Source organism: Sander vitreus, chromosome 10 (genome assembly GCF_031162955.1).
Source record: "Sander vitreus isolate 19-12246 chromosome 10, sanVit1, whole genome shotgun sequence".
NCBI classification, from domain to species: domain Eukaryota; kingdom Metazoa; phylum Chordata; class Actinopteri; order Perciformes; family Percidae; genus Sander; species Sander vitreus.
Window position 1 is genome coordinate 4,048,476 of NC_135864.1, and position 27,494 is coordinate 4,075,969.

At 41.9% G+C, this 27,494-nt stretch overlaps 1 protein-coding gene across 1 annotated transcript in view; it reads left to right on the forward strand.

The window, feature by feature from the left end:
• glra1 (glycine receptor, alpha 1) overlaps nt 1-27,494 on the forward strand; it is a 100,330-nt gene that overhangs the window by 35,609 nt on the left and 37,227 nt on the right. The window contains exons 5-8 of the mRNA XM_078261398.1: nt 2,132-2,199; nt 13,865-14,088; nt 21,012-21,094; nt 22,265-22,402. Of these exons, the coding sequence (XP_078117524.1) occupies nt 2,132-2,199; nt 13,865-14,088; nt 21,012-21,094; nt 22,265-22,402 (513 nt within the window). The remainder of the gene's footprint in view (nt 1-2,131; nt 2,200-13,864; nt 14,089-21,011; nt 21,095-22,264; nt 22,403-27,494) is intronic.

Consider the following 27,494-nt stretch of genomic DNA (forward strand, 5'->3'; position numbering starts at 1 on the left):
CACTTTCTTTCACTTTCTTTACTTCCTGCAGTCTGTCATCAACTCACTTTAGCTGTAGTCTTCCCTGCTGCTCTGATATCCGGTCACACACGGGGACTGAAACCCACAATCCTTCTCAGTTCAGTTCCCATACACACAACGTGACATACGATAAAAAGGTTAAATTGATCTAAAAGAATGCAACACAATTAGTGTAAAGGTAAAGTGCAGAGGGGTGGTTTATGGTTCATTTGAATGTTTGAATCTGTTTCACAGAATTTTCAGAAGCCTGTTTCTCTGCCCAGAGGTGAGGATTTCAAGTAGCCTGGTATCGCAGCAACTATTTTTTTTTCAGCAATTCAAAATGGTTTGGTGTTGTGCTCATTTACAGCTCTTTTTTTAAGCCACTTACAGTTTTGTAGTCAGGATTAAAAAGGGGATGTTAACGTCTCGTGCCAGAGCCCGAAAAATGGTCACGAAAAAGGCAACAAGCATGGATGAGATGTATATCTTAAAGTGCTCATATTATGCTCATTTTCAGGTTCATAATTGTATTTAGAGGTTATATCAGAATAGGTTTACATGGTTTAATTTTCAAAAACACCATATATTTGTTGTACTGCACATTGCTGCAGCTCCTCTTTTCACCCTGTGTGTTGAGCTCTCTGTTTTAGCTACAGAGTGAGACATCTCACTTCTGTTCCATCTTTGTTGGGAGTCGCACATGTGCAATAGCTAGGTAAGGACTACTAGCCAGTCAGAAGCAGAGTATGAGGGCGTGCCCTGACAGTAGCTAGGTAAGGACTACTAGCCAGTCAGAAGCAGAGTATGAGGGCGTGCCCTGACAGTAGCTAGGTAAGGACTACTAGCCAGTCAGAAGCAGAGTATGAGGGCGTGCCCTGACAGTAGCTAGGTAAGGACTACTAGCCAGTCAGAAGCAGAGTATGAGGGCGTGCCACCCTAGCAGCTAGGTGAGCATTATAACGTGTGTTACAAAGTGACCACGTTTGTCTCTGAAGTAAAGGCTGGACTACATTAGAGCTGTTTGGAGCAGTTTGTGAACAGTGTTTTCTGTTGGAGATGGTAAGTCCCTTTGGGGTGGACTTTGGGCTTTTTCACTTTAGAAGCCTATTACATGAAAAAAAAAAGATATATAACACAATAAAGGAAAGGGAAAACGCCAAAAAGCATAATATGAGCACTTTAAAGCTGCATAATCAGTATTTTTAGATCAAGAGTGGATCAAGTCACTCACTTGTGACAAACTAAGAGAGGATTATCAAAAGCTCAGCAATTCCCCTCAGCTCTACGGAGTATTTTAACTGCTCATTGTTCTGTTTTTACAGCCTGCAAATGTAGTTGTGGTTCTGTTTTATTAGTAACAATTTCTGAGAAACCCACTGTACATTACCTGCCCAGCACCAAACAGCAGACACATAAAGTCAGCTGGGGAAGAACTCAAGAGCTACATATGTTTCTGTGGAGTTGGTGGAGACCCAACCAGAGCTCAAAGAAGAAAGATTGGACAGACATTCATCAGGTGGACACACTCCACTGAGATGATAATGTTGTTTCGTGTCACTGGATGTCTAATTGGGCAACTGTTTGCTTACATGTTCACCCTAACTGCTACACAAGTGGATAATGTACAGTATAAGTGTGTAAGTGTTGTGTTACAGCTTGTTGCCCCCCCAAAGTGGCATATTTCTCCAATCGACACGACTGACAATAAATGAACTGATCCGAGTAAACGAGCAAACTAACCCTCCTTCCCTCCCACACTAAACAACCAACACACACACACACACACACACACACACACACACACACACACACACACACACACACACACACACACACACACACACACAATGTCACTCTGATTAATGAAGTGAAAACAAACTGTCAGTTTAGCCTCATTATCAGACTAGATGTCAAACTACCACCACTTCCTGTCAATATTAACAACAATCTCATCTCTGCAGAAAATACAGTCTTTGTTTGGAGTTTCTGGTGCTCTTATCTCAAATGTTTCTTCTCTTGATTAAGTTTTAATTTTTTTTTATGTCATGCAGGTTGTTGAAAACTTTTAGATAAAATCTAACTTCTCTGTCTCTTTCCCTCTCTTTCCCTCTCTCTTCCCTCTCTGCAGGTCCGCCAGTAAACGTAACCTGCAACATTTTTATCAACAGTTTTGGGTCCATCGCTGAAACAACAATGGTAAGCTCAGTTATTCTTAACACGGCTTTGTAACACAGCTCGACGTGTAGATTTTGATATTATTTATTCGCCACTTGTGTGTGTGTGTGTGTGTGTGTGTGTGTGTGTGTGTGTGTGTGTGTGTGTGTGGGATGGTTGGGGCGGCTAATGGAAAAATGTCACATCTCGTTGCAGCTCCATTTCAGCTGGGGCAATTTTTGTACTGAAAAATACGATTTAATTGAAACGACGGCAGCGCTGATATTCAGTTTTCGTTTTTTTATTTCCTTTTGAAAAATTAAAAGCCTTCTGCCCGCTGAGTGTTAAGAAAAGTCTCCGCCTCATTGAGCTTGTCTCCCATTTCAAACATTTCATTTGAGAGACAGAGCATCACTGCCGCGGCCATTTGCATAACAACGCGGCCGCGGCGCTGCTGTCATGCCTGTTTGCGAGCAATGAGGGGGGGGAATTTACACTCATTCATTACACAGCAAATCCATTAGTGTTAATCTAATTGAACCATCAACCTTCACAGAGCAACAAAGCAGATATGGTGACACTGAACTGTAATATATGTGTGTGTGTGTGTGTGTGTGTGTGTGTGTGTGTGTGTGTGTGTGTGTGTGTGTGTGTAGAGATGATCTCAGTAGCCATGGCATTCATGAATGTTGCAATAAACCAGGACACACTCGCCACTCCAACCTCGGTAAAAACACATGAATCATGTTTTCATCCACCAGGGTCGCAGCAACCATTGTGGACACGGAGGTCAAGACCCTTGGAACCTTCCTAATACACACTAACACACACTTGGCGTTAGGGCTGGGCGATATGGAGAAAATCAAATATCACAATATTTTTGACAAAATACCTCGATATTGATACGGCAACGGTATTGTAGTGTTGACTAAAATATTTACACAATGAGATTTTTGATAAATAATCATCAGTAATGTGGATATAATGACTAAGTGGGTAAAGACAAATAATAGAACAGTTACAGTTAGTCTGGGAAGTTCAGAAAATGACATCACTTTACTATAATGCAGCCTTTAAAACCAGGAAAAAAGACACTTATGCCATATTACGATATTACGATATCCAAAATCTAAGTCGATATCTAGTCTCATATCACGATATAGATATAATATCGATATATTGCCCAGCTCTACTTGGCGTATCAGTTGTCTACAAAAACAAAATGTAATTTATCTGACAGGAATAAAACGCCTTTTTCAAAACTTAGAGATGTATAAGAACACCCTGGGGTCATTTTGATGAGGGGTTTAGTCATGCTTTGAGCTTGGAGCTGGCTCTCACTTCTCTTCTTTAAAAGCTCCTCGTTTCTTGCTTGAACTGGAAGTGGTTCTGGCCCTCCTTCATGAAGGCCGTCTCAAAGCTCTTTTTTCTGCTCCGAGGAGCAAGGATGTTAGCCTGGTCCTACCAGACTCTGGTACATTTCATTTGTACAGTCTGGCCACTCTCCATTGACAAGTGTTAAAGGTCCCATGGCATGACAATTTCGCTTTATGAGGTTTTTCAACATTAATATGCGTTCCCCCAGCCTGCCTATGGTCCCCCAGTGGCTAGAAATGGCGATAGGTGTAAACCGAGCCCTGGGTATCCTGCTCTGCCTTTGAGAAAATGAAAGCTCAAATGGGCCGATCTGGAATCGTTGTGGAAGAAAGGTTACCTCCCCTTTCTCTGCTTTGCCCACCCAGAGAATTTGGCCCACCCATGAGAGAGAGACATCATGGCTTTCAAACGAGCAAAGTAGCAGTTGGTCAAGGCCACACCCCCACCCATGCTCTGTTGAAGTTTAAAACTATTGGATCTGCGAGCTGGAAAATCTAACTCTTCCCGAACCCCGTGTGGAGGAGGGCCACGACATCATGGCCACCAACAAAACTCAGCAAAGATTGTTCTTGCTCGGGCTTTAACTTCTGGATATTTCGGCAGTGTTCCCACAACGGACCGAATGGCTTCGCTCGCATCTTTCTCCACCGCCATTACGGAACTACAACTCAAACTAGCGCACGGCCTCAACGTCATGTTCACTGATTGGACCGCCAAATATTTGGCCGGAGAAAACCCAAGAATATACCGCAAACCCAGACGTAGTACTGAAGGGAAATGAAAATTGAGCGGACGTACATAGGAGGGCGGAGCCAGTCTACGAGGATGAAAGATGGAGGAGGGATCTATGAGGAACTATGAGCGAGGGTACACGAGAGCAGCCTTCCCGAAAGCCGTGCAGCGGAAAGCCATTGCTAACTCCGCCCATACAGCTGATGTATTCAAGTGACACTTCAGAGAAAAGGACATCTCACAACTCTTTCCTTGTTTCCTCTCTCCTCGCGTGATTTCCTCACGTCTCTCCCGTGCTTCCTCGGTGGGATGGACTAAGGCAAGAGGAAGGGACACAAGTGAAGAAACAGGGGGTGTAATTTAAGAACCTGAGATGCAGCAAATGCGGGTCAGTCAGCCACTTTCGTCCAGATTAAAATAATAATCAATTAGAGACACAATTTTGTAGACACATGCATGGTCCCCAGAGGATGAGTCCCAATGCTTTTGGTGATTCCCTGACTTTTCCTTTAGCGCCACCAGCGGGTTAAAATTATTCACTTTTCCTGTAAAATATCTCAAACTTCTTCTGGATGGGTTGGCATAAAACTTTGTAAAGACATTCATGGTTTCCAGACAATGTATCCCTATGGCTCTGATGATCCCCTGGTTTCACCACTATTGCCACCATGAGGTTGTAATCTTTAGCTTTTAGTGAGAACTTGACAGCAGCATGGATTGCCTGAATGACGGATTCTTCCTCAGTTTGTCTTTCTGAGGTTTCTCCCATTTATTTTCCTGATTACCCATTTTTTCTCTGGGACATTTCCCTGTCCTGAAAAAATTAGATTTTTCAGATGTCATCGGAGCGTCTGACCCCCACAGCCTGTCAGAGCAACACATCAATCAAGTTATACTTCTGGATGCTGAGACTGACGACCACAGTCAGTGGTGTTGCCCTTATCTCTCAAAGGGTGGATTAGAAACAGAAACAACTGAAATAAGTGGATTTATTTTTTATCAAACCAGAAAATCCATTTTATAGCTCCAGAGGCTGAGGACGGTTTTCTCGATGCAGTGATGGTGTTTGTTTCATTGTGTAGCTCTCGCTTTAAACGTAGACTACAATATCCCTCCATCCTCCACACACACACACACACACACACACACACACACACACACACACACACACACACAGTGCTCCTGGGGCCCGGAGCACAGTGATATATGGAGTCGTCAGAATGGCGCAGTGTGTGTTGAAGTCCCGGTGGTACGCAGCTTTATTCCTGTTTCAGCGCTCTCCTTGCTCGCTTACTTGCTCACTTCACTCTTTCTCTCTCACACACACACACACTCAGACATACTCAGCGAGACACGCAACCCCCTTCTCTCACTCTTCATCCCACTCTACCACTCGTTTTCTCCATCCATTATTTCCTCTTATTTTAAGAACAGACGTGTACTCACACTAGCCGTATAATATCCAAATTCAATGACATTTTGAGGTTAAGAAAACTTGGACTTATCATATCAATAATTATAATTATCGCCAATAAAATTGATGAAATGGTTCTTACTGTCGTAGTGAAAAATGACATTCTCAGCTTCCGACTCACGTATACATACACAACTATACACAATACACTCAATTGCTGTAACAGTTCTTCCATTTTCTCCAGAATGGCATTATGTATGAGTAATATAAATGTGTCTGTATTGTCTTCTTTCTCTTAACCTAAGGTTAGATATGAGATATAAAGCCTAATAAACCCAAACACGTAGGATATACACTGTTCTGTACTATTTGTGACATTCATCTCTCTCTCTCTCTCTCTCTCTCTCTCTCTCTCTCTCTCTGACTCTGTCTGTCTGTCTCGCTCTCTCTCTGACTCTGTCTGTCTGTCTCGCTCTCTCTCTCTCTGACTCTCTCTCTCTCTCTCTCTCTCTCTCTCTCTCTCTCTCTCTCTCTCTCTCCCAAACATACACACAGTTATCTCACTGCTCATTTGTTCCCATCCCAGGCTTTACACTGTGTTACTTAAAGTATGATTGTCAGCTCTCTCCCCCCTCCATGCATATCTCTCCCTCGTTCTCTCTCCATCTATCGTGGTTGTAGACGCTCTCAAAGGAAGAGCAACAGTAAGTTTACTGGTTGCTTTTAGATACTATTTCCTAGAAACATTCTAAACTGGGGTACGCAGTTTTCTAGAAAAGGCAGAATAGAAACCCACCAGAATAGTAAAATGCAGCCCTCCTCCTGCAGCTGTCCCCTCTCTGTCCTCAGCCCCTCTCTTCATACAGTAACCTGTATGAGTACTAGTCATTCATTGTATCTTACTGGCGTTATATTGCGGCCATTCTATGAAAACTACCATTCTGTTTTCTTTGTAAAGCCCTTTGAGATGACATACTGTGATTCGAGGTCTAGCTAGCTACAGAAACATTAGTCTCGCTTTGCCAGACCTTCCTCCACAGCGCTGCGAAGGAGGGTCTGGCTAGTCTACACACAGCATTCCGGGATGGGTGAAAAACGTGCTCTGGTTTATTGGCATTTCTTTAAACCAATCACAATCGTCATGGGTGGTGCTAGGCACAGGGAAAAGCCGCGGTGCCTCTGCAAAATAGCCTCGGGAAGGAACTTGTTTTGGTGGAACGTGTACGTTTAAAAGTAGTTTCAGTCGTGCAACAGAAAACTCAGATTGGACAGATAGTCTAGCTAGCTGTCTGGATTTACCCTGCAGAGATCTGAGGAGCAGTTAACCATAGCCCAAGGCAACGGATATCCGGCCTAAAAGAGTGAAATCCGGCGAAATTTTCGTCGGCAACGGAGCAATCCCGGAAGTGGAACGTCAAGGATAAAGACTGCAGAAGCATGAACTTAAATTAGCCTTTGACTCTGATTAGCAGAAGGCTAAACTATTAACATTTTCTCTCCATCTCAGAAACGCTTCGCCAATATTGACACGTGTTACATTACATTTTTTGTCAGACTTTCTTTTAGACTCTTGTTGAGAAGGCCATCATCCTTCTTCTGGGTTCCTTTTATCCTTCCAATTCTGCCAGATTTTCCGTCACTGAATCAAGTTTTCACTATCGAAAGGGACGTGCACGCGCATCTGCACTTGTAGAACAGCCAATAGGAATACCCTCTCTCTGAAATGGCCTGTGATTGGCCAAAGACAACGTCAAGGACTAGATTTACTAAAGCCTGAAAACAGAGCCAAGAGGAGGGGCAGAAGTCTAGTTTTCTCTCAGACCCACTCAATATTAGCAGTAGCATTTTTAAGTGTTGTTTAAGTTGCATAGAAATCTCAAACACCAAAATAAAGAAAAAGTGGACAGTATTTCTGCCTTGTGCGTGTCAATTAGTGTATGTATTGGACCTTGTGTCTGTGGACTTTATTATATCTGCACTGTGTCTCTGCAGCTGTACACAGTCAGCACTATTTTAGTCTCACAGCTCTGGTCTAAATACTGTCTCAGAGCAGAAATCCACATTCATTTTGGAGGTATAATTGCTGCAAAATGTCTCCCTCTGATGTACAGTCGCTTAATGCCTTTTAGCTTTACTTTTCTTTCCCAGACATCCACAAAATGCTCAGTTCAATGGGCAAATGTCTCATTTTTCAAAATCACCTCGAGCTCCAGAGAGATGTTTGCTGTTGTAAATTGATTTGGCATCCCACAGTGCTGCTGGTGGTGGTGGTGCAGCTTATTTCGAGGCCACACAGTGAAAAACAACATGTTTTTCTCTCTCAGTGCAATGTTGTCTGGGCAGAGCAGATGTGGCGCAATAATGTGTGAGACTCCGTAACCTCCTATCGCTCCTTCCTACCTGAGCAGCATCCAGGGAGGCGGCAGGATGTTATGGCGTGGAATTAGAATATGGCTGCTGCTGTTTTTCTGTAGTCCTTGCATTTGTTGTTGTTTAAGGAGAAGAAGAGGAAGAAGAGGAAGAAGAAGAAGAGGAGGAGTAAGATTGCAGTCTTTCATGCATGGTTTACTGCCTGAGTTTAATACATTCTGAAATGAGTGCGGTATTGTGTAAGTACAGCATTTCCTCTGCTAATGGTTTCTTAGCAGCGTGGCGGCACTTAACAGTCCAACGGCTGTATGTCGGGATATTAAACCATGAGTATGAGCCTACAGACGCCGTAGGAGTCTCACTTTTTACTGCATATCATCATGCGTATGTGACATAACATCCTGCAGTACATTCCCCTGTCCGTAGGAGGACATATTGACGTTTCATTACAATTACAACTATTAACAACCCCCACCCAAGCCCACAACAACGTTTCCTTCTTAACCTCTGTTGTACTCTAACAGCAAAAATGATATGACAGTATCACATGTAAAGAACAGCGGCACCCCCAGCAGAGCCATGATACGCACAAATACAAAAACAAACAGGAATTGCACCTCTGCTGTCACCCACCCAAGACATGTCTCAGTCCTTTCCCCTTCTGGGGTTCCTCACTTATTGAATTGTAGGTATCATGTCCCGCATTTACCGTCTGTGGAAGCTCCCCTATGTCTCCTTTTTTTATATAAATTGGTGAAATGGTTTCCAGATTTTCTCATATACCCCCAATTTATGAACCTCAACATTTTTTTTAATAAACATCGAATTAGTCATCCATTCACTCCTGAATCTTAATCATTCCCTGAAATCTTTATTTTGCACCCACACATTTCTTTCCCCTTATTTGAATGGGAGAATGCTGCTCTGTCCAATCCCCCCCTCAGTTTAATGCACTAAATGTGCATCCATCTGCAGCCACGAGGAGCCTCTGACCCATGATGCTGAAGCTTTATGGCGCGCATGACATCCCCAAGATGACCAGTTTTTCCCCATGAAACCAGCTGTTGTTTCATGATTGGCTTTCAAGGGATGTCAAAATTTGTTTTTAAAGGAACACGCCGACTTATTGGGACTTTAAAATCTCGCTGCCATGCAAGAGAAGAAAATAGTTCAGCGACATTACAACAATTGTACAACAACTCGTGCTACCACTGAATTCATAATTATCTTAGTCTTTAGCGACGCCATATAAAGGACATTTCCTCTCAACTTTCGCCCTTTCGAAGCTGGTGTCAAACCGCAGGCGGGCATATGACTGATGACCCTGGCGTGGGCTCGTTCCTCTCTTCTCTATTCCCTTGCTCCCTCGCTCCATCGACAGACGCTCCTCATCTCTGCACCATTTCGGGTTATTTATCATATTCTCGAGCAGAAGAAAAGGCGACTCCTTTTTGAAAGGTCAAGCTCATTTGTTTCATGTGAGATATTCCGTCTAATAAACAGTGATAAACGTGGTCTCACTGAGGCTGATGGCCATGTGACTGTATTACACACACACACACACACACACACACACACACACACACACACACACACACACATAGTACAGTACTGTGGCTGATTGCTCCTTTAAATGCCACCCGCTGGGGCTGCTGGCATGGCCGTGGCTTGTCCCTGTGAAGCATTTCTGCTACACCACGCAGCTTAATGATGGTTTCAGCCTGGCCAAAGTGGCCAAGCTCCATGTTTCTGAGAATAATTGACAATTAGGGGGATAGAGGGGCGAGCTAAATGCCATCCCACGCTGAATAAAGACACTCCATCTCTGATTGTGAAACAGGGAGGGGAGAATGGGCGGTGGAGGTTATACAATAAAGCTCCGAGGGAGCAACAGTTAATATCTTCTACCTGGATCGATTCTTAATTCCAACACTAACCTTAACGTAATTCTAACCATCAAAACAACCAATAAAAGAGGTGATGGAGGACCAGACAAATTGACTGCTCTCACCTGAAAAATGACACCATTAGTCCTTTGTTTAAACACTTGAACAAACAGCGTTTGAGCTACCTCTTGCAGCTCTGAGAGTAGTAACTGACTGTCAAAGTTGGAAGTTACAATGACTAGATTGTCTAGTTTCATTTAGCGTTCTTTATCATGTATTCAAGTCAAATATTTAATTTGAGAAAACTCGGAATGTGTCTTATTCACTACTGAACACATAATGCAGTATATGTATTAATTTTGAATAGCAAAACAGCAATAAAACACATTTTCTGCTGTTTCCATTTATATACAAAACATCCTAAAAAATATATTTGTATACATTTTGTCAGGTCAGCGCAACCCTACTGACCCATAAATATCTGCTATGAGTTAATTTGTCACTGACACATGGTCTATTTAGTCGTTACAAATTATCTTAGATCTTCTCATTTACAAAAAAATGCTCATTCACCAAAACTCAAATTGGTCCTCACAAATGTAGAAGTGCAGGGATACACACTTTTAAGCATACACCCAATGCACACAGTCAGACCTGTAAGAGATGTATTGATCGTTCAGTTAAACAGCGGAGGCTGAAGGTTTTAAAGGCACACGGTGGAGGTTCATCTCTGTGTTGCAGTCTGGATTTGACCTCCAGTTGGCTCACATTCCAGCTCGATGAAAGCTTTTAAAACCGAGACTTGGATCAGTAAAGCACAGATCAGCGGCATTAACTGATTCAAAGGTCAAACATTTGAATGCAGGCTTATTTGTACAGGACGTACTGCATATTACATGAGGAGTTAATGCTACCGATGCCTTGTACTTTGAAGGCCGCAAAGAAATGTTCAGCAGAGCGCTTCATTTTACTAAAATAGGCTGTTTAACATGATTCAGGACGATACACAAAGGCTTTATTCACTAAACTTTTAGACGCACAGATTTGGTTGGGGTAAGGGTTAGAGTTAGGGCTACTTGGATTAAGAACTTTTCATGAATTAAAAAAACATTCAAATATGTTTTAATTACACAATATTTGAACAAACTGTATCAGTGATCGGTACCAAAAGAAACCCAGGGGTTGTGTCAAGTCAATATTTTTGGCACACCTGAATACCATTGGTGTCCAGCTCAGATTATTCGTTTTTCAGTTTCTCTAAGAATGCTGTATCTGTGTCTGAGAATCATGTCCATTCACATATTTAGTTTCAGTCTCTTCAGTTACTCTTAAGACGGTCTGTAGATGGTTTGCAAACAACACCAAGGATTGCCGCCTTTATAGAAGACTTAAGAGAGAAAATAAAACTTCACTTCATACAGGGTTTCCACGGGGTCTTAAAAAGTCAAAAATTTCAAAATCTAAATATTAGGCCTTAAAAAGTCTTAAAGTCTTCATATTATGTTCATTTTCAGGTTCATAATTGTATTTAGAGGTTGTACAAGAATAGGTTTACATGGTGTAATTTTCAAAAAAACACCATATTTTGGTTGTAGTGCACATTGCTGCAGCTCCTCTTTTCACCCTGTGTGTTGAGCTCTCTGTTTTAGCTACAGAGTGAGACATCTCACTTCTGTTCTATCTTTGTTGGGAGTTGCGCATGTGCAGTACCTAGGTAAGGACTACTAGCCAGTCAGAAGCAGAGTATGAGGGCGTGCCCTGACAGTAGCTAGGTAAGGACTACTAGCCAGTCAGAAGCAGAGTATGAGGGCGTGCCATGCTAGCAGCTAGGCGAGCATTATAACGTGTGTTACAAAGTGACCACGTTTGTCTCTGAAGTAAAGGCTGGACTACAACAGAGCTGTTTGGAGCAGTTTGTGAACAGTGTTTTCTGTTGGAGATGGTAAGTCCCTTTGGTGTGGACTTTGTGTTTTTTCACTTTGTAAACCTATAACGTGCACAAAAAAGATATATAACACAATTAAGGAAAGGGAAAATGCCAAAAAGCATAATATGAGCACTTTAAATTTGCTCAAGTTTTGTGTTCTTAAAAATGATTATAATACTAATTTTAAAAGGTCTTAATTTTCCTGCGTCCATGCAACGCTACCTCTAATGCTCTCTTTTTTGTTTTACTTCCGTGGTGTTGTAGTTCTTTCTTTCGCCAGTCCACATATAACTTTGCAATATTACAACTACAAATGAGACCAATATGCAACTTATATTGCAGCCAATCAGCTTTCGTGTTATTGGCGCGAGTCTCTTTTGGATTGTACCACAGACATAAAACTGATTTTATTCTTCAGCTGTGGGGAAGTACAACTTTAACAATACTTGGCTTGAAAAACATTTTTGTATTTAGGGCTGAGTTGATGTTGTGATAATAATGTTTTAAATTTAATTCATAATGGTCTTAAAAACGACTTGGTGAAACCTGCAGAAACTGTAAAAATCATCAATAAGGAAGGACATGAAGTTGCCCAACAACAAAAACCATGACCACACACTGATTTGGATATGTTCTAAGTCACGGAGGAAAAGGCTTTATCCTTTTGTGCTTTAGAAATCCATCCTCCTTATTGCAACAACAACCCTAAAACCCAACACAAGCACTCGTTATTATCTCATCTTTGAAGGCTCTGTGACTTGTGAATTTCTTTGAAAAACGATCTACAGCCTTTCTATCTCCTGTTCATCTATCCCTCTGACTGTCGTCCCACTGTATCTCTCCATCTCCCGGTGTAAGACTAAAGAGGGAGCAGCAGCTCGATGTCCTTCAGCTCTGTACAAGGCCAACTCTCCACACATCCATCTGCCTGTCTATGACTCCCTCTATTTCTGGCAACTTCATTCAACTTTAAAACCAAACCACAGCGAACACAAGCCTCCAAGGAAAAGTACCAAAATACGAGTAAAGAGTAAAAATAAAGTTTAACGTCTTAAAGGCTGAGGAGGATCTGAGGCTGCACGCCGGCTCACAGGCAGCAAAACAGACCTTAGATATGGCTTGAGGCCACAATTCACTGTGATCCGTAAAATCTTGCATGAAAGAGAAAAAGACGAATGGATGAATACCCATAACCACCTGCTCACCCAACTGCAAAGTCCTGTCCATCACTCCATCGGTACATCTGTCCATCCATTCCTCAATATGGAATGAATATGCATCTTGAGTCAGCAGTGCAATGACCCTTGATGAGCCTTTTTTCCCTTTTTCTTTTTTAAAGGGAACATTTCCCCTGCGGGTACATTTTACATCCTTCCGTTCAAGTTGTTTCTAGCATTTTTGCTTTATTAAAACTTTTGCAGATTTGTTGTAATTTAATTTCTCTTCCAAATCAATTTCCCTCGGCCGTGCCTCATCTGCTTCAGAGAGCCTTTGGCCCTCCAGAGGATGCAGGCGTGGTAGTCAAACATGGAGAGAGCAGCAGTGATGATGGTGATAGTTCAATATGAGCTAAAAGATGAACGATGCGGGGCGCCTGGATAGCTCACCTGGTAGAGTGGTCGCCCCATGTACAAAGGCTCAGTCCTTGTGGCAGCGGCCGCAGGTCCAACCCTGACCTGCGGCCCTTTGCTGCATGTCATTCCCCCTGTCTCTTCTCTTTCACATCTTCAGCTGTACTCTATAATAAAGGCCTAACAATTTAAACCCAAAAAGTGTGTCAAGAACAAGATCAATTGGTTATTGGGTGGCTGGTGCATTGTATTCTGGTCAGTTTCCCGCTCCTGTGGGTGTGGAAATTGTTCTTCTCTGTAGTGCCGCTTATCAATATCACTGAATGTGTGATCATTTTTGTTTTGCCATCCATCCATCCATCCATCCATCCACAGCTTTAGAACAGATGCATCTCCCTCTCTAACAGCTCCGCTGTCTGTCTCCTCTCAGGACTACAGAGTGAACATCTTCTTGAGACAGCAGTGGAATGACCCTCGGCTGGCCTACAGCGAGTACCCCGACGATTCGCTGGACCTGGACCCCTCTATGTTGGACTCCATCTGGAAACCGGACTTGTTCTTCGCCAACGAGAAGGGAGCCAACTTCCACGAGGTCACCACTGACAACAAGCTGCTACGCATCTCTAAAAACGGCAACGTGCTGTACAGCATACGGTGAGTGCAGGAAGTGTGAGGCTTTACATCCCAACTGTGGGGGGGGAAAAAGGCCTGGTTGTTTGGGGTGGGGGAAAGAAATGGAAAATCTTATGCATCTTGTGTGGTTGTTTTTCCTAACAATTTTTAAAATTGATTCTTTTCCCAGACTGAGAAGTGGTGTATGTATGACATGCCAATTCATATGACATAATTGGCGTGTTATCAAGACACATACTTGCTTTTTAGCGTGTTTATCAACGCCGTTTGGCCTCCATTGACTTACATTACCTTGCGATTGCGTGTGAATTTATGCTGTAGCAAGTAGTATGAAAGGGCAAAAATCCGCATAGGGAGGTTGGTCGGGGTGGCGGATGGGTCAAGCACAGGACTTAAACTCAACCGTCGCTTTCTTCTTCTCCTTAACCCAACCGGTTCTTCTTTTCCTAAACCCAACCCGTCCGCTGTATACGGCGCTCAAAATGCGTGCAGACTTGGCTTTAGAAAGTGGCGTGTATGTTTACGCGATAACGATATGTTTACGTCCGCTGTATACAGCGTAGACATACACGCGGAAAGCTCAAAATGCGTACAGATAACACGCCACTTGGCTTAAGAAAGTGGGCGTGTATGTTTACGCAAAGTCATGATATCACGTTGCTTTTCCCTAGAATCGATATTTTGTATTTATTTATTTTACCAATGATTTACCTAAATATTTTCTGTTCATACGCTGATGCTCAACACCATCAGTTTCCAGCAAAACTGAAATTCCAGAAAATGCTGAATATATTGTATATATATATATGTTATTTACTTTTTTTTTATAAATGACAGCGTAATGACAGACTGACTGATGACATGTGATGCGCATTCTTTTTAGAAAACAATTCGGTTTTAGAAATGTCTCATGATATATGGTCTCTGGAAGTGTATTATTCAACTTATGTTTTTGTTAAAGAAGCAAAAGAAAATCCCGATATTCATGAATCGAATGGCAAGACTTCTAGAATCGCAATGAATGAAAATCGCAATACAAATCGAATCGGCACCCATGTATCGTGAAAGAATCGTATCGCCCCAGCCCTGCTGGTTATTAAAGTGATTACTGCAGCATTGATACATACAAAAGTCCCCTGCTCCTATCCAGACTAATTCATTAAAAGTGCAACAATGTAATTCACTTTTTAGCAGCTGTAAAAAGCACAGTGCCTTGATACTGGCGGAGTATAACAGTTCAATGATCATTTTAAAAGAAATATAACAGCAATAGAAAAAGAAGTTTGGAGTCACAGCAGAGGGTTATAAGTCTGGAGGTTATATTGAATCTATCAGTTCTAAGACTATGATGGAAGATAGAAAATGACTGCTCTGACTTCCAGTTTATTGCATTCCAAAGACCTTCATCTTCTGCTTTAGAGTGCTCTTATTGCGTCAAAGTTGGAGGTTTTTATTTCCTCCAGAGCCCTACTTCCTCCCCTTTTTTTTTTTTTGTATCGCCAAGACATCCTATTCAAGGCTCTCAGAGTTATAGCTGCCTTCAGCCGACAAACCTTTTAGCCTGCCGGTGCCTCTTCCTCCTCCTCCTTCTCCTCTCCGCTTTTATTGCCTCTGCTGAGGGGCGAATGAGAAAGAGACGCAGCAGCCATGGTAATCTACTGAGCCTGTTAGTATTCCAGCAGCGAGTCTAATCCGTTATCAACCGCAGTTTTCACCTCTGTGTCCAGCAGGAGGAGGAGTTAGATTGGCCCTTTAGAAATATCGTCAGAAAAGGGATGAACTGCGCGCTCCGCCTCTGCCGCTTTCATTTGTTAACTTGACAACATCAGAATGAACCCTCCGTTGATCAGTTTGATCTCGGAGGCGACGAGGCGGCTTGGGATATTAAACCATCCCGAGGGGAAGAAGGAGGAAGTGGGTCTTGTAAATGTTGTTTACTCTGTTATTTGATGATTATCGCTCAACGATGGAGCAGCACGAGACAGAGTTATGACCGATGGCCACGTCTCTTCCAAGATGAAAGTGAACTTTTGTTTTGTGATAAACAATTATTTCTTTTTTTAAACATACAAAAGCTATGTTGGCTTCATCATCACCACCCACCCAGAGAGAAATCAAGAAAAGATGACACGGTAACTACAATATTCAAGCCCATACAACAAAAAGAATAACAAAATAGACAATAAACCAAATGAATGTATAAATGACAACACCATAAGCCCATCATACATGTCTCTCCCCAGCACAAAGCTCCTTAGGAGCCCTCCAGAAAGCTCAGGTATTTTATAGAGACATCCAATCTGGCAATCAGATTATATGACATTTTTTTCAAACGGTGCCACCCTAGCCATCTCACAAACCCACTCCTGGATTGACGGCACCTCTTCATTCTTCCATCCTCTTAAAATAATCTGTCTGGCGATCATTAAACTAGTCTGGACCCAGCTTCTTAAGTGCTTATATATCCCTTTTAGGATTGACCCATCTCCCAGAACAAATAATCTTAGGCTGAATGGAACCTGGGTCCCAGCAATCCCACATAGGTTATCATGTATCCCGGTCCAAAATTACTGGACCTTATCGCAGGACCCTAAGGCCATGAAGTAATTGGCCGTCTTCTGTGTTACATTTCCAACAATTTAAAAGTGTACATTCAGAGATTGGACGACAACATTCGTATGTAGTCACATATCCTGCCGTACTTCAAAAGAAAATGCGTTGCTTCCTCTGAGCTGATAATTGGTCCCATTTGTGCACGTGGGGTGCTTTATCAAAAGGAAAATCTATGATGCATGCCAAAATGCATCATGTATTTTGATCAAATGTTAGTTTTCTCTAAAATAATAAGGAAATACTGAAAAAAAGGGGAATTCGAGAAATCCATGACACTTTATTTTAGGATGATGGTCTTCACCAGAAAAACAACATTTGTCATTTTTTTTCTGGTAATCTCTTTAGACACTAAGTGAGTTATGACTCCTGCCTGTAAGGAGCAAAAACAGAAGTAGCAGGATGTTTTTATAGAGCCACAATGGAGGAGAGGGAACGTGTGACTTTGAACTGCTTACTTCTTGTTTCCATCAGTCAGCATTGATTCCTTTCCCCAACTTTTAATTTTCAACTTTAACTTTATTATCCCTCAGGTGAAATTTGTCTTGCAGCCAGGTAAAACATACACACACCCACAGACGTAGGCTCACAGACAACAGGGAACCTAGAGTATGCCATTGTTAAAACCATCACCATCAATTTAATTCAATTTTATTTACATTATACTTCCTGCTTGCATCTATCAAAGCATCATGGGAACTGTGCTCCCAAAACAGTAGTATTCCCCAAATCGAAGTAATTACCCAAACAGAAGTCATTTTGGCAGTTCATTGAATGCTAGCAGATTTCTTAAAATATCTGAATGTTTGTAGAAGGTCAAGGTCCAATGAAATTAATGTCTTCATTATTTTTGTCTTTTTCTAATGTTGCACATTGAATTGATGTTTCCCTATTCAGAAAATAACATCAGTTTCTATTGTTATATACTAGTTATAGTATTGTCATTGTCGAGGCTCAACTCTGTCTAAAGCTCCAGGAATATAAAGCAAGGCACTTTTTTTCTTTGGCATTTAGGTGTCATGATGCAGCAGACAGGAAGTCTTCTTCCTTAGAAAGTGGGACATCTGTGGCGGCTGCATCATGTGTGTAATACATATTCAGCATCCTGTCACGGACTAACTAACAATGTGCAGACGCGGCAAAGTTTATTTTGTACATCAGACCAACTGGACGTGTGTGTTGTAGCAGCGGGTGTCCTGTTAGAGCAGAACAGGGGGACTGAGAGTGTGCAGCCGAATCACCTCCTGCACGCCGTGACAACTTGCTGACAGCTCCAACTCTGCACAAATGGAACCGGAGCTGGGGTTGGGTTTTCTGTCTTTGTGAAATGAACACTCTCTTGTAGGGATATCCCGATCGGATCCGAGCAGATATTGGCATTTTTTAACTGATGGGAGATCGGCATTTACCCCGATTACCTTACCCCCATCATTTGCATCAAGAAAAGAAAATGAAGAGGCTTCACTAAGTTAAGATTTCGTTGTCCAGCGGGGGGAACTGCTTACTTTTTGGTTGGGGTGGTTTGCTGGGATCCTAAAGAGAAATGTTTTGGTGTTAAAGGTGCTGTAGGTAGGATTGTGAAGATCCAGGACTTAGCCAAAACATTTCAACATTGACAACTTCTCAGTCCCTCCCCCCTTTCTGCTGAAGCCCAAAACGGTCTCCTAAGCCCCTCCCCCCAAAAGGGAGAATGAATGCGTGTGCATGAGCAGTGATTGACGCACAGTTAGACCCCGCCCCTGGCCCTGATTGGTGCATCTGAACAGGGAGCGGTGGATTTTTGCAAATCACACTACAGGCTGTAGGTGGTGCCAGAGGAGCCGGATCTTTTTTCAAATGACCTGATTCATGTAGTTCTACTGGAACATAGGGTCAGTTTCAGCAGATATGACAGAAAGTTTGTTTTATAAGTCTTACCTACTGCATCTTTAAGAGAAGTGACTCATTGGCTGCACTAAGTTAAATGTATTAAAGTTAAGACATTTTAGTTACTTTGTTTACTAAGTTATTTTTGTAAACAATAAAACGGTGTGCAGCTCTGTCACTTGAGCAAATACTAGGGGCGTCGAAATGAATCATTGCATCGATGCATGGTAATGCGGACCTGGACCATTCTGCATCGATGCAGTGACAGACCACAATCGATTATTGCCTACTGATGTTACTTGTTGATTGTCCGCTTGCTGCTTCTTTAGTTGTTGCTGTTTGTCTGCTGTGTTCAGACTCCACTATGTTCAGGAAGTGTCTTTTTAAAGAGCAGATACAATAAAACAGGGAGGTCTACGCATGTGCGACTCCCAACAAAGACGGAACAGAAGTGAGATGTCTCACTCTGTAGCTAAAACAGAGAGCTCAACACACAGGGTGAAAAGAGGAGCTGCAGCAATGAGCAGTACAACAAATTATGGTGTTTTTTGAAAATTAAACCATGTAAACCCATTCTGGTACAACCTCTAAATACAATTATGAACCTGAAAATGAACATAATATGAGCACTTTAAGTTATTGCAAGGCTTTGGATATAAGTACTGAACTGGTTTCATTATAAATAATTGTTTTTACCAACTATTTTCAGTTAAAAAGTTCACAAAGTAGCAAATTAGTCATTGACATTTTACTACACACTTAATTGACTGATTGAAAAATAAAAGATTGATTGATATTGAAAGTAATCATTGGTAGCATGAGTATAATTGGTTCACATTATTTTGAAAACACAGATGATTCCATGGCTAATTTCAAATAAACGGCAAAAAAAGTATAACATATTGAGGTCTGTTGCGCAGAGTGAAGCAGTAATGATGTCTGACAATGTGAGATATCTCATTTTAAAATGAAAGTCTTTAATTTCAGTAATGCGTCATACCAATTATAAACTAGTTTTCCCATACATTTCTTGGAAAAGTTGACTTTTGCAGAGATACATTCCCTCCATGTCACAGCAATAATTAATTCTGATGCCTGAGACTCGGGAACCTAATGTGTCACCACCACCGTCTGCCGCGAACATTTTCATTTTCCGAGTTTCACGGGTCAGCCTTGCGTGAAACTAGATTCATTTCCATGTTGCTGCTCGCCTGCTCGCCGACAGGTTTCCATTCCCTGTTAGTCCTCCAGCAGAGAAGAAGACTTGCAGAGGTGTACAGTGACACTGTGACCTCTAATGTCACATTCCTGTTCATGTTTTCATCAGGTTTTCTCATTCTGATTTCATCAACATCAGTATTTGGGAAGTTTCTCTGAAAAATCCATCTCTATTTTGGGCTGCGACCAATATCTATCAAATATCTTTTTGATTAAAGGATGCGGCTGGCAGTGTTATTAGAGCTCACAGGGCCACACACTTAAGCTAAAGAGAGACTTGCCATTCTGAGTAATAGGCTGTGATTATTTTTATTTTTAACTAAATCATTGATAAAAAAGCACATCTCAAGTTCCCAACTTATGAGTTTTTTTGTGATTGCTGCGGGCTAAAATCCTTGATTATGCGGCACGTTTTCTTAAAAAATGCGATGGCATATGCAGGATGTTTATGCGATTTTATGCGATGAAATTGCGGGAACTTGCAAAAACTGTGGATTCATCACGGCTTCATTGCGGGGTTTGCAGCTTTTTCGATGATGTTCACGTCGTGTAATTATGTCACTTCATAATGTTACCATGGCAACAGGGGAAGTCAACGCAACATTTTTCAACTTTCTGCTAAGATATATGTGACTTTTTTCCAACGACAATGCGGGGATTATGAAATCATGCAAGCCCCACATATTTTGCGCGGAAATCGGCAATTTATGCGGCGAAAGTGCGGCGTATTTGAAAAAATGCGGTCCCCCCTCATAAATATGGGGACTTTGGCTGATTATGCATTGAATTATGCGATCGCATAATCACGTTTTTCTGGAGGGACTGAGTAATGAAACTTTTATCTGTAAAGCTTTTTTTGTGTGCAAGTATTGCCAGTAATTCATTCATTTAAGCTATTGTTGTTGCACTTATTACAAGTCAGTCTGGATAACAGCAGTAGCGCAGCAATACATTGATTCATTTATCCCAACAACAAAAAAAAGAATACAAATGTATTAATTTTGATTGATTTCAAACACGTCCTGATGTGTCACTGTTTGGTGCGATGGCCTGGCACTGGCTGGTTGGGTTACACTGATAAATCTCTGAATAATCCTCTTAGTACTAAGTGATGCTGTGTGTGTGTGTGTGTGTGTGTGTGTGTGTGTGTGTGTGTGTGTGTGTGTGTGTGTGTGTGTGTGTGTGTGTGTGTGTGTGTGTGTGTGTGTGCGTGTGCGTGTGCGTGTGCGTGCATGTGTGTGTGTTTGCAGAATAACACTGATCCTGGCCTGTCCAATGGATCTGAAGAACTTCCCTATGGACGTCCAGACCTGCATCATGCAGCTGGAGAGCTGTGAGTAATACACACACACACACACACACACACACACACACACACACACACACACACACACAAAATGGGTCACTGAGCAGCTGGTAGGTTGAGAGATATGATATAGATTTCTTTGTGGCCTTTTCAGTCTTTTGAACAGACATGAGAGGAATCACAAAAACATCCGGAGCTGTAGTCCAGAGAGCTCTGTACTTCTACAGCAGGTCAGCGGTCATCAAGGAAAGAAAGAACACTACAATACTCGCTGGCACCATACTGATATTTGGTGTTGGTTCTGATATTAAGTATCAAGAGGACGCGACAGCTTCATAATGTCAATGTTTGACTCGGGGACATTCTTAACATTCAGTGTTGGCAGTTGTTTTTCTTATGACAGAGTAGCTGTTAAAATGCTCTACATGCGATCTGTTGCTGGCGTTAATTAACAACCGACTGTCGATGATCTGTAACCTCCTCATATTTAGTCTCTCTGACTACTAAACGTTACCATCAGCCACACAAAACACAGAAAAGGCCTTCAAATCAGGCAAATAGCACTCAAAATCCCCACCAATTCAAAAACAATAAAACGTTTATATAAAACATCATCACGTTGAGTCGATTCTGAACCAATCAGCTGTTAGATCAGCTGAGAGCCAGCCGTTTCCCATCATGCCCCGGGTCTTGCAGTCGGTGGAGAGCAGCTGCGTCGCCTGCGTCTCAAACCTGCGGCCGCCTCGATCTCTCTCGACCATCGAGAACCGATTCCTACTTGGAATCGTTTCAAAAATTACGATTCCAGTAGAATCGTTTCTTTATTGGAATCATTTGGAGGATTTGGTTTCAAATCATCGCTTCCCAATTTAATACGCGCAAGTTTTGGTTTCCGTAGCGACCAGGCGCTTGTTGTGTTGCAGCCTTGGAGCACAGTAAACAGCGCTCTAGTGTGGCTTTATTTTACGTTGAAAAAGCTGTAAAACTGCAAACCGCCATTGATTCAAAATAAAACTTTTCCTCATATTTGTGAAAATAAGCATGTGATCCGTGTGCATGATGTCAGAGCAAGTCGGACACAAATCTAACCAGCATGCATTGGGCGGCGATTGCCTGTGATCGATTCTGCTCAGGCCTGGCTCACCTCGGAACTGGCCTAGTGATGGAAATAGTCTAACCTCCCGCTCTCTTCTCCAGTCGGCTACACCATGAACGACCTCATATTCGAGTGGGACGAGAAGGGAGCCGTGCAGGTGGCCGACGGCCTCACGCTACCTCAGTTCTTACTCAAAGAGGAGAAGGACCTGCGCTACTGCACCAAGCACTACAACACAGGTGAGTGGGACAAGGTGTGATTGATTATTTCCCCTCCTTTCCTCTCTGCTTTTTCTGTCTGTCGCTTTTTTGGTTTCCACACTATTACAATCTACATCCTATCAATTTAGTCTCTTTCTAGTCTCACATTACCAGACCTTCCTCCACAGCGCTGCGGAGGAAGGTCTGGCTAGTCCACACAGCATTCTGGGATGGGAGAAAAACGTGCTCTGGTTTATTGGCATTTCTTTAAACCAATCACAATTGTCTTGGGCGGCGCTAAGCTGCAAAACAGCCTCGGGAAGGAACTTGTTTTGGTAGAACATGTGCACGTAAAGAGGAAAACTCTGGAATCAAAATGGCTGTCGAGTGTGTGATGAGAATCTTACTCAAAAAAAAGATAACTATCAGGTTCTATCGGTTTTATCGGTTCTGGCTCGGAGGATGTTTCCCCAATCGAGTTTAGAATTCATTGGAACAAAGAAAGTGGAAGGCGAAGGACATCCGGCCGAAAATGATTGACATCGGAGAGGAATTTCCGGCGGCACTGGAACAATCCCGTAAATGAAATAGACTAGTCTCTTATAGAGTCGTACAAGTCTTTTTTTTCTCAAAACGTGAAAACATCTGCCACCAGTGACAACACAAATCAACATGTTTCAAGACTTGTCGTTGAACAGTTGTCATTTTTCATGACTCTTTGGTAACACTTTAGTTTAGTCCTTCATTTTCTAGGGAATTTCCTGGAAAGAATAGTGTATTTTTTAGGAAAATAGAGATCTGAGAAATTGATTTGATTTGATTTAGTCCGGTTGTGTTTCTGCAGTATCAGAAGTTACATTTAATATTGTTGTTGTTGTTGTTGTTGTTATTGTTGAATTGTATGCTTGCCTGGAGACCTTCGCATGTCCAGCTGACCTGCTGTACTCTGACTCATACTATGCTAACAAATAACTGCAAATAATCAATAATATCCATATAACTAGTTCCGAATTACTTTATTTCCAGGAACCTTCCTGAGTACATGGTAACTTATAGTAGAGATAAATAAAGCTACCAAAGATGCAAGCTGTGATAAACAGGATGGTTCTTCAATGAAAAACGAGACATTTTAGGCCACAATGATTGACAAAAATGACTTGACAAGATAGAAAGAGTCTGCAGTGCAATGCACTAACATGTCAGCCATGATTATCTGAATGTTCAGCGTTGATATTTGGCATATAGGCTCTGAGCTCATCCAGACCCACAAGGAAACACCGAAAGCTCACGTACAGAGTGACATAAGTAACTTTCTCTAAAGGGTAAAGTGGTGTCAGAGCCTGCAGGCGGATGCAGCACTGACAGCATAAGTACACGGCCATAATCAAAAGGGTGCATTTAAACGTCATATATAACTGTGTATAGCCCTACTCACACAGGACTATCTGGGGACCTCTAGTCATTTGTAATAATTGTGCAGGTCGTCTGTGATCTTAATCACGTGCGAATCTGCCATGTCTCTAATTTGTCAAGTAAAAAGTCCAGCGCAAATGACCTACCATATTTCGCCAAACACAGAGCTTGCGTGATAATATTAGTCCCGGGCGAATCAGCACCTCTGTGAGGGTTAGGGCTGGGCGATATGGAGAAAATCAAATATCACGATATTCTTGACCAAATACCTCGATGTCGATATTGCAACAATATTGTATGGTTGATTTTTGATGAATAATCACCAGAAATGATTTGATGACTTAGTGGGTAAAGGTAAATAATAGAACAGCTAGAACAGTCTGGTAAGTTCAGAAAATTACATCACTTTACCGTAATACAGCCTTTAAAACCAGGAAAAGACAAGACTTACCATATTAGGATATTACGATATCCAAAATCTAAAACGATATCTGGTCTCATATCGCGATATCAATATAACATCGATATATTGCCCAGCCCTAGTGAGGGGCGGTATTGGCTGCGTTGGCAACAGTGGTGGAAGAAGTATTTAGAACCTTTACTCAAGTAAAAGTACTAATACCACACTGTAAAAATACTGTTACAAGTTACTCTGTTCAAGTAAAAGTCCTGCATATAAAATGTTAGTAAAAGTATGTAAGTTTCATCAGGAAAATGGACTTAAAGTATTAAAAGTATAAGTACTCGATGCAGAAAAATCCCGTGTGAATGCGGCGCACGAAACATAGACGTAGGGGGGGTGGGCATTAAGTCCCCTGGTAATGCTAGTCCCGTGTGAATAGGGCTTATGTTGCTGTCATGAGAAATGTGAGATGTGTTTGTCTACATTACTACAAAACCACAACAAAACCATACTCTACCATATCTCTACCTCCATCTTTCTGTTTATCTGCCCTTTACTATTTTATTTTATTTCTTTATCTTTCCATCTTTCTCATTTCTCCATCCTTATGTCTTTCTCGTCCTCGTTGTCACTTTCCTCTTTCCCGTTTCTCTCCCTCATTTTTATTTACTTTGGGTCTGTTTCTTTCCAAGCTGTACAGTGATTAAGGAAAGATGGAGAGAAAGAGAGAAGAGATACAGTAGAGGAGTAAAGCAGGACTCAAGGCAGAGAGGGATGTGTATCTTTCTAATGAAGGGAGAATATATCTAAATTCAGAATCATATATTCTTTGAAACTAAGAGAGGGAGATGTTGTGAAGTGTCTGCCTCGAGACTGCGGAAATGCTGCATGAGTCAGAGACAGAATTTTTTATTTTCATTTGATTGTGTGAATTGTGGAAATAACAGCGGAATACTGCACTGAAATGGAAACACATATTCCCCAAAAATTGTTTTTCTTTTCGATTTCAATGTCATGAAACTTTGAGTTTGACTTAGTGAGGAGGAAAAACACTGTGAGCTGCAAAGTTTGTTTCAGCCACAAACTCAGAATTAACAAAACAAAACTTGTGAAGAACACAAGAAGAAAAAGAAAGTGACAAAAGAGAAAACACTGAATGGACAGTGTTAGGAAAAACAGGAAAGAAGAGAATGAGACGTGATGACATCATTCATTTGAGAAGGAAGGGACAGGGGCGGCCGCCACGCTCTGCTTCTCCCTCCAGGTCCTCCAAGAAAACCATCTGTGCAGTCCCCTTCGCCAGTCCAAAACTAAAAATAGACACTAATGGAGCTAAAGATGTTGTTAAATGTTTTGCTCCACTGCAAAAAGCCACTGTGACAAACTAAGAAACCGACTTTGTTTTATGTAATTTGGGGTCTAAAGTCGAGGTGGACAGCGACTGTCAAGAGAAATAAAGTGTCCGTTTGAGCTTCATGTTTAAGTTAAACTCTCAAGGAAAACATCTTCTACAAATATACAAAAACACACATTCAAATCCAAAACACCAAACCAGTGGTCAAAGTCACTGTGTGTGTGTGTGTGTGTGTGGGTGTGTGTGTGTGTGTGTGTGTGTGGGTGTGTGTGTGTGTGTGTGTGTGTGGGTGTGTGTGTGTGGGTGTGTGTGTGGGTGTGTGCCGCAGGCTGATTAGTTCAGATTCAGAGCCATCACTCACACAGAGGTTTACGTCTGCTGTCACTGCTAAGGAGATGAACGATCCACCTCTAGACGAAAAGCCTTGACACGTCTCAGCACTGCCACTCTCTCACACGCTCTCACACACACACACACACACACACACACACACACACACACACACACACACACACACACACAGTCAGATGCATGCACAACAGAGACAATGGAGTGCTAATCCACTGCTCTGTTATATAAATACCTGTAAATCTGGTTTCTCTCTGTCACTGAATCCCACTCAGAGTCAATCTCACGCTAGATTTCTTTTATGGTATTTCCTGTTTGAACGATTGAAACCATCCCGTCCAAGCCCCCAGGAACAGCGCCATGTCTTAAAGCAACCATGGGCTTAGCGGCCAACGGTGGAACTGCACCCCTCTGGCCCAGAAAGACTTTTCCCATAGACTTTGCATGGCGAAAGAAACTTCTATATTTCAGCGGATAATAATTTTTTTGGGTACATCAACTTACCAGCCCGAACACTTAAAGGGTCCTTGTTTAAAACGTCATGTTTTAAACATTTTTAACATTCACTAGTAGCCAAATAGCCAGAGTTATTAAACTAGGCATGATGAACGCGCATAATGAACGCGAGCAGACCCACGGGACTGCGCCCGCACACGTCGCCCTGCACTGTGCAGACTCATATGACGGTTCTCCCGAGGTCCTGTAGCTGTTAAAATGGATATAGCTAATGGCTATAATTCCCTCTATTCGCTAATACATCCACGGTATTATATTATGATACATTCGAGGGATGTATGTATGATATAAAGCCTGTAAAGCCTGTAACGTGGATGTAACGTCATTAGCGTTTTCCAAACTGCCGGGGCTATCAGCTTGTAGCTAACATTAGCTGTAGCTAGCATTGATGTATTAAGAGAACAGTAACACTATAAATACAGTATATGCCTACATAACGTTACTACAGACATAGCTAGATACTAGCTAGCTACTAAGGTTAGCATGCAGTTTTGAGAACGGAGCTTCTCTTAATACATCCATGGATTCATCCCTCATGCACATTACAGGCTTTACGGCATACAGCCCTCGGATGTATCATAAGTGTTAAACCCTAAACCCACATTGGCTCTTAGGGACATATAAGATTACGTTAAGATAACGTTAGCTACCTAACTAGCTCCATTATTTAGCTTGACCTGCATTCTGATTTTTTAGCTTTTGCAATAAACCACTAAACCAGGTCGAGTGATAGTGACACTGTATTAAAGTTACAAAAAAAATATATTATCTTAATTTATCTTAAATTAAGATATAAGATAAGAGCCATGGATGTATTAAGAGACGCTCTGTTCACGAAACTGCAGACTAACCTTAGTAGCTAGCGCTAGCCAGTATCTAGCTAGCTTGACGAAAAAACGAAAACACGTTTAACGTTAGTGAATATTTTAGACAATGAAACGGTGAGTTCATGAGTTCGCCACGTACACCATGGATGTATTAAAGCATAACTCGCGCCAAAATGCAACCTAGGGTCTTTTTGTGAATGTACCCGAGTCAAACTTTCCTTTAAAACCATATTTAGGACGGAAGCGTCACTTTTAAGATTTACCGTATCT